Raw genomic sequence first — 16018 nt, forward strand, 5'->3', positions numbered from 1 at the left:
AAAATGTAAGAACCACACAGCAGAAAACACACAAGCACAACCAACGCAATGTGTAGTGATCAAAGGCAAAGACTCAATGTCCAATGTTTTAGCCACAGAATGGACTTCAGGGACTCCGTACGTCAAGGGAGTCCAAAAGCTAAATACCATATTAGGGCCGGAGAGACACAGGCTTGCAATTGACCATGAGAACCAAGCAACCATTCTCATTATTGCCTTTGTAGTTTGGTTTGGAGGTGGTGGAATGTGGTTGAAGAGTAGGTGGGTGAGAACAGTTGGAGAGGGGAAAGGGGCCTGAGAGGTGTGCAGGAATACCATAAGAAACAGGATAGGAAGCACAATAACAAAGGTAATGAGAGCGGCACTCAATAGAGCACATACCTCCACCAGACTGAACAGTTTACATTTTGTATCCCACCGAGACTGGATTTGCATCCGGGCTTGAACCAAAATCTAATTGGCTTGTTCTTGTCACCTTCCCAACTCATCCACCAAGTTTTGTCATAATCCGTCTACAACCTTTTGAGATATGCATGGTGTTGGCTTTATGGTTAGGGTGGTGGACTTTGGATCCTCGGGTCCCGAGTTCAAATCCCACTCAGCTGTTGAATTAATACCAGGTGGGGTTAACCCGGCCTGTAATCCTTCCGAGGTCGGCAAAATGAGTGCCAGCATGCTGGTATACTGTGTTGGAGTGGCCACCCGTCCAGGATTGTGCCAAATAGCCAAGGAGACTGCTTAAGCAGCATCAACACTCTGCACAGAGTATGGTCCCAATCTCTCCTCTCCTTTTGAGATTAACCTGTACTGTATATCATTTTGGCCCCATCTCTCAATGGTGACGAATCACTTTAAAAATTATCTGATCCGAATACAGATCTTTGTCAAAATCTAATCAATTTGTCCTTCTGAAACACCAAACCTGTCCACGAAATTTCGTCCCAATCCATCCATAACTTTGTGAGATATCCTACTCACAGACAAACCAACAGACAGACCAAAAAAAAAAAAAAACCAGGGGTGAAACATAACCTCTGTCCACCCAATATTAATCCCCCCCCCCTTTCCATTTAACATAATGGAATGATTTCCTGAGAACATGTACCAGCTAAACTTGGCCTCGAATCTGAATGTGAACTAAAGCTGGAGAGTTATGTGTTGTTCCATCATGTGTCACACCATCTTCCATTTGACCTTACACACCAATTTCCTCCATCACATCACATCACAATGACATCTCCAAGATCAATGCAAGAAGCATGAGAGTTCCCTGCATCACGAAAGTCAAAATTCCATCTTTGGTGAAGGCTAAATCAATTTAGGCCAAATTGTGTGTGACTTAATGTTGCAAATGTTAAAGAGGTGCAAATGTTGCAAAATGACCCAATACACCTATATGTTGATATTCAGTCATTACGAGAGGGGAGAGGGTGAATTGAATTTTTTTGAGGTTGAAAACTAAGGGAAGATGGTGAAGATAAGAACGATAATGGAGGGTAGGGGAGCATTGTAGAGATAGAGGAAAAAGGAGAAAGAGGTTTCCAGAGGATGTTCATTCCCACTCTTCCTTCCAGAGTTTCAAGCATGAAGTGCACCACCACCTCATGTCATCCCCCATTCTGACCCATGATCTTCATTAGCCCATTAACCCTTCATAACCAAACCCTCTTCTTTGCTGATCTCAGCATTTCCTCCCTTTCTTTCTCGACTGTTCGTTTATTTCCTTGCAAGCTGGATGTGCCCAATTATTGCCCCGCTACCCCACTGCTACCTACCAATTTTAGCTTGCTCTTCAATGAGCCTCACTTTTGTACAGAGGGAAAAAAAAGGATGGGAGGGAAGGGGCATGTATGCGACACACTGAGGAAGTGTTTGGAGAGGGCAAAGGAGTGTTGAAAATTTTCATAATTTTGCATACGTATCATAAAGACAGACGGCTTCTTTTGGTTCCAAGTATAAAAATTTTGACATCCCACAACATGCGTCCACCAATACAAGATAAAGAAAACACCCCGAGAGAGCTGTTTCACTCCTACAGTGATGTAATGGTCGCGTGCAATGATTCGCAACAGTGCGCAATCCAAATAACACAGGAGTTTCCAAGTTTGTTTCTTTCAATCCACACCAGCATGCATTCTCACCATTAGATGCAGTGAAGTCAATGGCCACTGTGAAGTTGATTTGCATCCTGCAAAAGTATGAACACACACACAGCAAGCAGGGAAAAAGCTCAAGATGTGTCAAAGTGTCAAGGAGTGAAACAATATACACAACCAAATTGAACACCGAGATCTCTCCATAAACTAGTAAAGAGTACGACACCGAAGAGGAAGTGCGCAAGCTGAGCAATTTAGCCAACGGTTTTGGACATGGGTGTCTACCTTCAGGAATCATCAGCACACAGACCGCGCAATTGGTGTGGAGTAGGGGTTTGGGGGGGGAAGGGGATAAAAATAAAAATAGACACAGATGCAGTCAAGAGAAAATATGAATACAAAAAAAAGAAAAGGATGTTAAGGACTGAGTGGTTGGAAATGAGCGTCATCACGATATATTGCAACGTGCAACTTTCGATGTATGCAGATTGAATATGCGGGCGATGGCTGCTCATTATTTATGAATTGTGCATCAAAGCAAAAGTATTTCTGGTGTGCCATCAAAATTTCATGGTGCTCACAGCATGTTACAAAACCTACAAACCCATCTGATTACAGTTGTGAAATCTTTGATTTCATTGATGACGTTTGCACATCAGCAGTTGCAGCTCATCGTCCCCTCACTGCAATATGCAGAGTTGGCAGCTCGACTTGTAAAGGTTGTACTGGGTGGAAATACACTAGGATCTTGGAATATCGAACAGATGCATTCCGTGAACTGGTTTTTAAATCTAAAAATTTAGTTTATCAGGAACCCCCCCCCCCATTCCCCCACCTGGTAGAAAGGATGTCACCCAGTAATGAGATGATGCCCTTGTGACATCATCCAAAATAAGTGATTAAACAAACAAATTAGATTTTGCATTTCAACTTGATTCATTTAACAATTCCTTGGGCTGACAGGATGGCCTAGAAGTTTACACAGTTTCCTCTAAGCTGTCTAGCCTAGATTTGAATCCCGACCCAGGTATAAACTATCATTCTGGTGTTTCACATTCATCAATGTGTGTGCCATCCCTTGGATAGATGTTAAACGGGAGTCGTGTCTGCCAACTTTTGTTTGTGGACGTTAAAGATCCTACAGTGTCTCTTGTGAAGAGCAGGCGAGCTATCGCCAACACCATTAACAAATTCGAATTTCCTGCCCATCAGCGGCACATCTGCACAATCAGGCAATGAAGCTACCCCACAGCCTTGTGCTGCATACAAACAAAGAACAACAATTCCTCTTTCACCATTATTATGTCATGATTTATGAACTGGCCAAAATAAAGTTTCGCTCAAATTATTTGCAAATATTTAGCTTGTTGGGTTTTGATAAGCTTTTTAAAAAAAATATATATATTTAATTGTTTGCATATCATGATTAAATTTGTTTATTTAATTCAGATTGTCGTGAAAAATTAGTGTTTTTTATAATGAGATTCGTTTAATGAGTGCTTCTTATGAAGGAAAACGAGTCTTTGTGAATACCATAGCTTTTTACTCTGATGAAAGGTTATTGCCCAAAATGTCAGCTTCTCCTTGCCTCCAACTGTGGTCAGTATACCCAGAGGCAGTGTTAGGGGCATGCAACCCATGCAATTGCACGGGCCCCGAGATACCAAGGGGCCCCCACACGACCGATCATGGTTCATAATCTTTCGAGACAGACCTCTGAGGGTGGGGTCTCACTTTGCTGACAAAATATATCAACTTGTGAGTGGTGATAAACACAGTGCAAAGGGAATGGCATCTTAAGAAAATAAAGCAGTGTGACATCATGAATCGATTAAAAAACGTTTTCCCTGATGTTAAACTAGACAAAATTATTGCAAAATTAGGGGGTTAGATTAGGTGAGCAGAGAAAGCAAGTGGAACAAGTAAAAAAGATTTAAAAGTAAAAAATACATAAAATGTTATAGCTCCCATTGTTTTAGTAATTTTGCCATACGGAGTTAAAGAACTAGCCAATATATATGTACAACTAAAAAGGCTGCCAGTCTACTAGTTGGCCATCTTTGATGAGATTGCAAAATAAAGTTAGGTGAATGTGTATCCCATTACGTACTGTGCTTGTGCCAAGTTTGAAGAAAATCGGACCATGCATGTCAAAAAAATGGTTGGGGACATGATAAGCAACAAAATGGCCATCAGTCGGCCATCTTGGATCTGATCTTTAAAAAAAAAAAATGACGTGCAGATGTAAGACATCATTCATTATTTGTGTGCCAAATTTGAACAACATCGATAAATGCTTGTCAAATAAATGGTTGAGGATGTGTTCAACACCAGCTTTATTTTTTTTACAACTAAATTGGCTGCCAGTCAACCACCTTGGATCTGATGTTGAAACAAAATAACATGCATCTGCATACCATCATGTGTTGTCTTTATGCGAAGTATGAATAAAATCGGTCCATACATGCCCAAGATATGGATGTGGATGACACGTAGATGTATTTTGTTTTGTGTGGTGTATTTTGTGTGGTGTGTCACGTAATTAAGAAGACATAACTAGAACTGCAACTTTATAACTCCTGGCAGTAATGACTGGGTATACCAAGATATCTCGCTTTGATGCAACCCCACTTTGATCGGACACCTGACCCTAACCCATGACGTTTATTATTATTCAAATTAATTCAGAATGGGATTAAAATAAATTAAATTCAAATCAAGTGGAAGACCAAATAGGTACAGTCCTGCATTGGAGTCATCAGAAGGAACCCAAACAAGCAAAAAGCAAAGATGAAGTCATCAGGAGGAACCTGGATAGTATTTGGGTTTCAGCTGTTACTCCTCTACCATCAATACCCATCCAGACACAGCCAAGTGAACCTCATTCAAAAAAAAATAATAATAAAGAACCAGGAGTCAAGAAATTAAATTATTCTGGCTGCCAGACCATGTGCCCGATCAGGTTGTAATTTAAAACATATATTCAACATGACTACTAGATCATAATTCTGAAGTTTCACAGCAATTGATTATGCGGATCAAGAGAAATATACATATATATATATATATATACATATATACATATATATATATATATATATATATATATATATATATATATATATATATATATATATATAGATTTTCGCTCAATCCAATATGCCTGCCAGATCATGTGACATCAATTATTTGTGAATACCCAGGTATCCTGAAGGCTTTAGGAACATTTGTGTGAAGTTTCCCCTCGATCTGTCCAGCCATCTGGAGATTTTTTTTTGTAGGTTTTCGGGTAAATCCAATGTGTCTGCCAAACCATGTGACTTGTGACATCATATGTGTGAACCTTTTGTTCCTCATGGATAGGCAGTCGTATGTGAAAAGTTTTGCCTCAATCTTTTCAGCCATTTCAGAGAAAATTTTTGAAGGTTTTTTTTAAATTAAAAAAAAATATGGCTGCCGAATCACGTGACTGATGATGTCATCAATTTTTTTTCTGTGGACCATTTTATCCCGAGATGACCTTCAAAAATTTTCATACTGATCAGACGTAACATTTTACATATGCAATTATGACATCATAATTAACGCACCTATGACATCATAAAAAAATCACATTCCCCATGACGCGATGCTTCAATTTTTTCCTTGTAGGCCGTGTTACGTTCAGCAAGAAACGCTTAGAAATCAAATTTTGTGACAGAAATTTACTAATGGATGAAAGTCGGCTGTATAGTGTATTATTACCTGTTCTTCACAATGGTATAACTCTTCAAGTTCATAACCTGGCACGAAGGGGTGAAAAAGGGGTGAAAAGTCAGCGATTTCGTCGCGATTCGCATAGGGCGGTGGCCAAAGTCATTGGGCGTGAGAACCAATCAGAGAACGCCACACGGTCATGTGACATCTCTCCAGTTGGAGGAACTGGGGAAATTGTGGACAAAATGGTGAAGGCCACAACCCGGAAGTAAGTGTTTTTGCAGGGTTAGAGAGAAAAATCACTGTTCCGCTACATAATCGTTAATCGTACGCTGCAATTTTGACTACTGGTGATTTCCTACCAATGTCATTGACTGTGTAGTGGACATTATGGTAGGAGAACTGCTTGTGCAAGCGGTCATTGAAGTTTCTTTCCTGCTGCCGACTTTCCCAATCTCCTCAGCCCATCCATTTTACCGTGGACGACAATGGAAGAATGAAGACCCTGCACAGGGCGGTCGGACGTAAGGAAGTTGGGGAGGTCCCGTGTAAACAAACCACAACAGCCGGACAAAGTTCAGAGAGAATATATTACATGTCATGATCAATGCATGCAAGTCAGGCACAGGTACACTTACAGTCTTACACAAGCAAGTCAGGTACACAAGCAAGTCAGGTTACACAAGCAAGTCAGGTTACACAAGCAAGTCAGGTTACACAAGCAAGTCACGTTACACAAGCAAGTCAGGTTACACAAGCAAGTCAGGTTACACAAGCAAGTCAGGTTACACAAGCAAGTCAGGTTACACAAGCAAGTCAGGTTACACAAGCAAGTCAGGTTACACAAGCAAGTCAGGTTACACAAGCAAATCTGGTTACACAAGCAAGTCACGTTACACAAGCAAGTCACGTTACACAAGCAAGTCAGGTTACACAAGCAAGTCAGGTTACACAAGCAAGTCACGTTACACAAGCAAGTCAGGTTACACAAGCAAGTCAGGTTACACAAGTAAGTCAGGTTACACAAGCAAGTCACGTTACACAAGCAAGTCAGGTTACACAAGCAAGTCAGGTTACACAAGCAAGTCAGGTTACACAAGCAAGTCAGGTTACACAAGCAAGTCAGGTTACACAAGCAAGTCACGTTACACAAGCAAGTCAGGTTACACAAGCAAGTCAGGTTACACAAGCAAGTCAGGTTACACAAGCAAGTCAGGTTACACAAGCAAATCTGGTTACACAAGCAAGTCACGTTACACAAGCAAGTCACGTTACACAAGCAAGTCACGTTACACAGCAAGTCAGGTTACACAAGCAAGTCTGGTTACACAAGCAAGTCAGGCACAGACACCTAGATGGACACTATTCACCATCACTTGACTCATCACCTGAACCATCACTGTGATCGTTCACCAACTCAAGTTCAACTGCCGATTCTTCAACATTTTCACAACCTCTATATGAGCACAAATCTGCAACGAACATTTGCACGAGGACTACCATGATGGGCAATCTTCCTCTGGATATTTGTTGTGTTGCAAAACGCATTATAGCACAACTGGTGATACCCACCATCAGTGGGGAACTCTTCACATTCCCAATCTTCCAAACGTTGGCGTGCCAATTCGCTTTCTGGGCAATCCACGTCCACGTCACACCAGAGTTTCCCACTTTCCTTGATTTTTGACCAGCTTTTGTGCCCCAGTTTTATCAGCTTTGCTGTGCGTGGGGCTGCCCTCCCATGTACGATGCACTTCATATTCCTTAGATGTCTTGTAAACGGCAAAAAATGTCGAAAAAATGAAAATATTTTAGGCCGATCACCACATGTTATTCATGGGCGCGGCCATCTTGAACTGCCTTCACACACAAGTTTCTCCGAATGAAGAGCCGTCACATGACCGTCTGGCGTCCTCTGATTGGTTCTCACGCCCAATGAGTTTGGCCACCACCCTACACAGCTCACGACGAAATCTCGGACTTTTCACCCCTTTTTCACCCCTTCATGACGGGTTATGGACTTGAAGAGTTATACCATTGTGAACAACTGGTAATAATACACTATACAACCGACTTTCATCCATAAGTAAATTTCTGTCACGAAATTTCACTTTCCAATGGAACGTAACATGGCCTATTGGTACAGTTTCAGAGATACAGAGGTCCAAAGTTTTTCCATTTTTACAACAGGGCTGCCACACTACGTGACCTATGCCATCACAGTTATCAATAAAACATTCTACATGAGCAGTTGCTCCTCTGGTAGAAATTTAATCTCCATCTGACAAGCTTGGTTTTTGTGTCCGTGCATGCATGCATCCAAAAACATCTCAGACATGGATAGACCGATTTTATTCGTACTTGATGGTATACATATGCATGTCATTTTTTTTCCAACAACGGATCCAAGATGGCCGACTGGCAGCCATTTTAGTTGTAAAAACAACAACAGCCTGACCGTGTCGAATACGTCTTCGACCATTCGTCAGACATGCATTTACTGATCTTGTTCAAACTTGGCACACAGATAATGAATGACGGCTTACATAAACACGCCATTTTTTCACAATCATATCCAAGGTGGCCGACTGGTAGACGCCGCCATTTTAGTTGTATATAAATATGCGCTAGCCTTTTAACTCCACACAGCAAAATTACTAAAACAACAGGAGCTATGACATTTTATATCTTTTTTACTTGTTATTTTGCAATACTGTAAATGTTAATATTATTATTAATATGCTATTATCATTATTCTTGTTATTACTTTCAAGGGTGGATCCAGGATTTTATGTGGGGTGGGGAGGTCGCAAAAATTTTCAGTGCATGGTGTTTACTTCTCTTGCATACAAGTCTGACAACAAAAAGTCATATTAGGATGTTTTTTTTTTTTAATAATGGGCTCAGTGGATAATATGAATTGATTTTAATAAGTTATTTAATTGTTTATCACTTCAGAATGTTTACGATCCATGTTGAGATTTTGATTAAAAATCAATAATTAAACGTTTATAGTATGGGATAAGAACTGAGGATCTTGACTTGTACACTAATTAAGCAATGGTCACATTACATTGCAACACAGTGTGCTCTCTTTGTTCAATGGAAAGTTCACAATCACAATGCATAAGAGGACGAAACCAAAATAGTACAGCGGATAAGCACAATAATTGTGCATTTCATGAGAAAAGCATGAATTTTCTGACATAGTTAGTGAATACCATAAAGGTTTATTTTCAGAGACGGAGGGAAGTCAGATTTGACCTCTGAGGACCGTGAGAGGTCAAATCCAAGATGGCCGCCAGTCCACCGGGTCTAATGTTCAAACGCGTTTAATTTTGGAACTAAACAGTGTAAAAAACCATTTAAGGTGTTATTTACAACTAAGTTTGGAGTGGCCATTCGTTTGGTGATACTTTTGAGATGGCCAGGAGCCAAGGAAATGCATTTCGATTAGGGTCAAGGTCAAATTACGTTTAAAACTTTTGGACATTCTTTAGGTAAAGACAATGGATTGGACCTATGCAATATAGTTAAACTTCCCCTCCATTTTGACACTATAGGAATAATAATACAAAAAAATTAACAGAATAGTCCCATGCTGCTAGTCTATTTTATACTTTATTAATAGCAATGATGATGATGGTAATGGTAGTGATCAAAATCTAAGAGCCTCCAGAACAGAAGCACAGTGCAGTGCACTTGAGCGCAGCTTTGGCACACTTGCACCATCCAGTGCATCCTTTCTCACTGTGACAGCGGATCAATTCATGGCATGATTTTGATGCTTCGGGGAGAGTGGTCCAAAGCAGCTGCCACCCAGTTGTTTCCTTTGTCCAGCCCCAGTCAGATGGCTCTGGCATCTCTGGATCCAGGACCAATGCCTGGTTCCAACAGTTGGCCTGGTAGCAAGTGTGCTTGATGTGCTGTTTGAGTGCTGCCTGGGTTGGAGGAATGTTCTCGAGTTCCATACTTCTGTGTGAGGGGCTGTTTCCTGGCATGATTCACCTCCGTGCTCTCACTGGTTCGGTCATACATTAGCACCTCAAATCGCTCTAGCAGTAACATTGATCCTTCACTGACCTCACTTGGCATACATAGGAGTTCATTGAAAGCATCATTCACCTCTGGCAAAGACTTCCAAGTTTCTCAGGCAGTCTTCTTTCTTCTGCCAGCGAATGCAGATACAGTGTCACATCCAGTGAAAGCGTGAAGGACTGGGAGAGTCAGACACTGTGTTGGATTCATTGTGGCAACCATTTCGTGGACAGCTATGTAACGAAAACTTGACCCGACACCAAAGGAAACCCACAGCTCATTAGGAGCTGTCTTGCTGAATGAAGCTACAGCCAGTACTACCACATCAGTATCAACGGTACGTATGGTCACCTTCTTACACCCCTTTTGCATAGCATCTGCCAAATGCAGAAGTAGACGAGTGTCGGCCTCCTCCTGCGAACATGGGGCAAGGCAGGCCAAGTATGACTCAGCCGGAGAGCAAAGGACTCCACTTCCATCTGTTGCATACAGTTCCTTGCCCTCTGCTAGAGGAAGATGAACAACTACGCGTGACAGGAAAGAACGTGACAAAACATAGAACTCTACAGATAATGCATCTAAACCCAGCTCGTCTAAGCATGGATATACACAATACATAACTGCGCCACATCCGCCTCAAGCACACCCTCTGAGGGGCTAAATAAGTAAATTCGCCACAATGACACCACTCGGTATTCATTTGCAAATTTCAACTGATTGCTTTTTTTTGATAAATTTTTACCTTGACCTTGACCTAAATTCATTTCCTTGAATTCTGACATTCTCAAAGGTATCATCAAATGAATGGGCATCCCCAATTTAGTTGGAAATGACACCGTAAATGTTTTTCTGCGCAGTCTGGTTCCAAAATTAAACGCGTTTGAATATTAGACCCAGGTGACTTGCGGCCTTCTTGGATTTGACCTCTCACTGTCCCCTCAGAGGTCAAATCTGACTTCCCTCCACATCCGAAAATAAACATTATGGTATGACCTAACTATGCTAGAAATATCATGCTTTTCTCATAAAATGCACAATTTGTTAAAATATGAGAGCTTATCCGCTGTACTAAAAAAAGATAACATTACCAACAACATGACTCTACTCATAATCATCAAACAAAATCTTAATTATGTCTTTTGAAAAAAAATTGAGTACTGCTTTGAATTTTCACCTTTTTAAAGAACTACATTGTTCCACTTCTGTTGTTGTTGTTGTTGTTGTTGTTGTTGTTGTTGTTGATCAATCGGTAATTTAAAATGACAATAACAGAAAGTATACCGAAAATACCTTATTGATATCCATCTTTTTCAACAATGTTTAGTAACGAACAGATCCTGACTTTTGGCACAACGTATTAGTACACATCAAAAATGTAAACATAATTAAACACTTAAAGCATTTTCTTAAATGTAATCATTGCAGATTTTAAATTTTAAATTTTTGAAATGCTATTCAATACTTGGAAGGCTAACTTACCTTATTATATATTTAGTCTTTACAATGAAAATTATTTTTTTTAATTCACTGCACAAGACAGTTCCTTTCGCACATTCTGAGACCACAACTTCCGTTATCTACACCTCATTATGTGTGAAACATGATGGCTTTTGATGAGAGGGGAGGGATTTAGGAGGGGAACGCACTGGATGCCCCCCCCCAAGGGCGTAGCCAGAGGTCCAAAAGCGGTGAGGCGAAAAGAGGTTAACTTGGTTGATGTGAATTGTGATAGGAGTGGAGATAAGAGTATTCAGAGCACTTCCGGGTAGCTTTGATAGTTTACTCCCCAGGGAGCTCAGATGGCCAGAGGGCTCAGGCCAGATCATATTTCAGGAAATGAGCGACGAGTCAACTGCCTCGTCTGCCTCAGCCTGGCTACGCCAGAGCCCCCCCCCCCCGCCCCAGATCTGCCCCTGACTTTTGTCATTTGAAGTGGCCTTGGAAAAAATACCACAATAAGGTGGAATGACACTCAAACTGCTGTATATATCCATCCATCCAATGGGACCATACTCTGTATGGCAGCCTAAGCTGCCTATGAGTGCTGTATGAGTACTGCCTAAGCAGTCTCCTTGGCTATTGGGCACAATCCTGGACAGGTCGTCACTCCAACACAGGATACCAGCAAGCTGGCACTCATTTTGCCGTCCTCGGAAGGATGACAGGCAGAGTTAATCCCACCTGGTATTAATTCAACAGCTGAGCGGGATTTGAACTCAGAACCCAAGGATCCCAAGCCCACCACCCCAACCATTAAGCCAACCAACACCAGGCATGCTGTATATATGCACCTTTTCAATGTGGAAAAAGGCAATAAAACATGGGAATTTCTCCGTGTTATTTTCACACTCACTTAGCCAAAGTTGCTTTAGACTCAACTGCAAAAAAAAAGCCAGAGTCCTTTTACTTAAAATACAATTGAGGATTCTGAAGCGTCACTCGAAATACCCTCTCCCACCAGAACTGGGAGAGGCGCTACACAGTACACATTCATGAAGATAATTTGTGTCTCCCCACTTTCGGAGCTCCTGGTGGGGGGTGGGTGGGCAAATTAAGTCAAGACAACCTTTGCCTTATGACCCGGCCTCCCCTTGGTAAGTTTAGTTGGTTAAGGTTACACCAGTAATGATCGAATACATCAATGTCAGACAGATGCCAAAATGCGTATTTTAGTGTGATGCCAGATTGACAGGGCCTGCAGGGTCCCAACTGGGTCACTATTGCATTTTGCACAGGGCCACCAAATGACAAACGCTGCCTGTGACAACATACCTCAATCAATGTTCTGTTAAAATAAAAGGAATTTATCAAAAAAATGCCTCACCAGTAAAAGGGAGAGAATGTACCTATCAATGATCACAGAAGTGGATTGGCCAATCCATCCATCCATTGGGAGAATACTCTGTGCAGAGCGTTGGTGCTTCCTCAGCAGTCTCTTCGGCTATTGGACACAATCCTGGACAGGTCACCACTCCAACACAGGATACTAGCAAGCTGGCACTCATTTTGCCAACATCAGAAGGATGACAGGCAGAGTCATCTCCACCTGGTATTAATTCAACAGCTGAGTGGGATTTGAGGTCAGGATCCGAGGTTCCCAAGCCCACCACCTCCCTATGCACGAGGATCCCAAGCCCACCACCCTTAGCATGAAGCCAACACCAGGCATATATTGGTCAATGGATGCATCTGAATTCTATGCTGATATTGCATGATATAATCATAATCATCATCATCATCATCATGGTTGATATTCGTAGCCAAAGACGACCATTCACACAAGACATGTGAACTACCTTATCATCTTGTACTATTCTCGATACAGTGTTGGTTCTGCCTAAGCAGTTTCTTCACTGTGGTTACAATCCCAGATGGGTCCCATCTCTAACACAGGAAGTCAGGGAAGGTAATTTGTTCAACATGTCAGTGATAGCTCACATACTCTTTGCGAAGGACACCGTTTGATATTTAATGTCCACCAACTAATTCTGGCAGATATCCAGGTTAACGTCCATCTGAGGGACAGCACACAAATTGATGCCTCATCTTGCATGAGTAACACCAGGATGACGGTTTATAGCTACGTCGAGAAACAAAACTAAGCTAGAGAGCTGAGAGGCATGTGAATTTGTTTATATTTCAATTGAAAACTTTCTCAATTTAGTAAATCTGTAAACTTTGCCACCCGGACTTCACCACCCCTGATATTAACTCAGCCTGGGAAATCTTCCACAGAAACCTGCTCTACCTCATACAGACTCATCCCATCTCATTTTCAGTTATCTTACCCATCCTCCTGCTCATGGTACACTGAATCCTGCAGTGATGTGTTGCCTTGAAACAACTTGCCTTCTCTTCCTGGAAGGCAAATCTGACTGAAGGAAACTTGAAATCATTCCACAAAGCCCAGAAGTGTGTGTCCACTCTCAGCAGAGACAGAAAACAACATGTGTCCAACCTCAGGATTGAACTTTGAAACCTGTCTCTCTCCACTAAAGCCTGGTAACGTCTTGCTAAGTCTATCTCTGGATTATGCCAGCTCCCCCTCCATCTCTCTTCAATCTCTGCAAATGGCACCATAGGCAATTCCACTGTGAGAAGGCCGGATGCCTCAATTGTGCATTTGCTTACAAATACTGTGTCCTCAATCCTTCGCTCTCTGTACCCACACCCAACAGCTCCTGGACTCTGTCTTTTGCACCTGAGAAGGTGAAGTTTGTGGAAACCTTCAATTCTGATTCTGCAGCTGGACCGGACAGCATCAGCTCACGTGCCCTTAAAACCTGCTCTCCTGCTATTGTACATCATCTCTCTGCCCTTTTCACTATATCATTTGCCCCAGGTCATTTTCAAATCTGCTTGGAAATCAGCCAACATCAATACATTGCAAAAAAAGAGGTGCAAAAACTGATCCCCTTAACTTCAGACCAATTAGCTTAGTTGCAATCATCAGCAAGGACATGTAAACCATCATCATCATTGATATGAAATCATTCCTTTTCGTCAACAACCTCATCTCAGATCATTGATTTGGTTTCAGACCAGGTTACTCAACATTGGACCTGCTGCTTCTCCTCTCCAACAATGGATTGAGGCCCTCAATATCAGACATGAGATCAAGGCTGTCTCTCTGGACATATCTCGTGATTTTGATAAAGTCTGGCATCCTGCCTTACTCTCTAAACTATCTGCCTATGGCATCCAATGTCAACTCCACACATGGCTTACTGACTTCCTCTACACTCAAAACCAACGTGCGGCTCTCAATGGAATCCTTTCATCTTCTCTCCCAGTCAAGGCTGGAGTGCCCCAAGGCAGTGTTGTCGGCCAAGTCCTATTTCTAATCTTCATCAACAATCTCTCTGACTCTCTGGAAAATCCTCTTTATTTCTTTGCTGGAGAGAGACAGGCAGCAGCCTTGTCCCTCTCTTCAGACCTTGACAAAATTCGGACCTGTCTGTCTCTGTCTCTGTCTCTGTCTCTGTCTCTGTCTCTGTCTCTGTCTCTGTCTCTGTCTCTGTCTCTGTCTCTGTCTCTGTCTCTGTCTCTGTCTCTGTCTCTGTCTCTGTCTCTCTCTCTCTCTCTCTCTCTCTCTCTCTCTCTCTCTCTCTCTTCAAGACAAACTGGCATTCATGGAAACTCTGCAACAGTAACATTTGCCTCGAAAATCTCTCGAAAATCTCTCTCTCAACCTCTCTCTCCAAAATGACCATGCAGCAAACCTTCCCATGTATTTCTTAACAGCCCTCTCAAAGGAGTACAGTCACTCAAACTCTTGGGGCTCATTCTCAACTGTGGTCTTTCTTGAGCGCCGTGGAAACTTAAGCATCGAAACATAAGCCTTCAAGATCATTGGAATCTCAAGCTCTGTGGGCCAATCACTTTGCCATTGCAGACAGGTCGGTGGTCTCTCTGTCTTCTTCTCACTCCTTTCTGCTCTTGCACCCTTTAGCCTCTCCATGATTTGTACCCCCCCCCAGCTTTCTGCAGGGTGTATGCGGTCCACCAGCAACCCAAATGCGGTTTAGTGAAACTCCCAAATCCACGATCACTGCTCATCTCCACTCATTTGATCATCTTTTTACCACCTGTGGAATCAACTTCCACATTCTCTTCAATCTCATTCTTCCCCACAGGTCATCAAGACAGGTGTTCACCACCAACCATCTCTGATCACCACCCCTGCAAAACCATGACCTTTTCTACCCCATTAAACCACCACCCCCTCCCCTTTCAACTCCCAAATCTCCAGTTTTTCCTTCATGAGAGTTTGCTTCCTTATCTATCTTATGCACCGCTGCATTCTCTCCTTCCCATCATTCTCTTCAAAATCTATATCCCTTTTATACATTTATATTGTCTCTACATTTATATTGTCTCTTGATTCTGCTGCTAGCATTTCCCCTTCTCCTTTTGCTGTTCCTATTGTTTTGTTACGTCCTGATCTGTTCTGTGTTGTAGCTCTTCCACAAGCCTTGACTCTGTATAAATAAATTAAAAATACAAAAGTGTACAAAGAGCTATTGCCCAGAAAACAGCCACACTCTGAGATAAATACTCTAACCTCATGTCATGAAATGTATGAATACACCAGATGACTTGCTACTTGCAGTTTAGGCAGGAATTTCTAATTTGTTTAGGGTGCGGCGATAACTCACCTACTCTTAGCGATCGACAGCGTGAGATCT

The 16018-nt window shown here is 42.0% G+C and overlaps 1 protein-coding gene across 8 annotated transcripts in view; it reads right to left on the reverse strand.

Moving 5' to 3' along the window:
- The window catches only part of LOC147008707 (copine-9-like), a 180031-nt gene that overhangs the window by 18797 nt on the left and 145216 nt on the right, over positions 1–16018 (reverse strand). For all 8 annotated transcript variants that reach the window (XM_085863431.1, XM_085863434.1, XM_085863433.1 and 5 more), the window contains one exon: positions 2142–2188. In XM_085863431.1, the coding sequence (XP_085719557.1) occupies positions 2142–2188 (47 nt within the window). The remainder of the gene's footprint in view (positions 1–2141; positions 2189–16018) is intronic.

The sequence above is a fragment of the Eptatretus burgeri genome, chromosome 18 (genome assembly GCF_056783735.1).
Source record: "Eptatretus burgeri isolate ZD-2024b chromosome 18, Ebu_testis_v1, whole genome shotgun sequence".
NCBI lineage: Eukaryota > Metazoa > Chordata > Myxini > Myxiniformes > Myxinidae > Eptatretus > Eptatretus burgeri.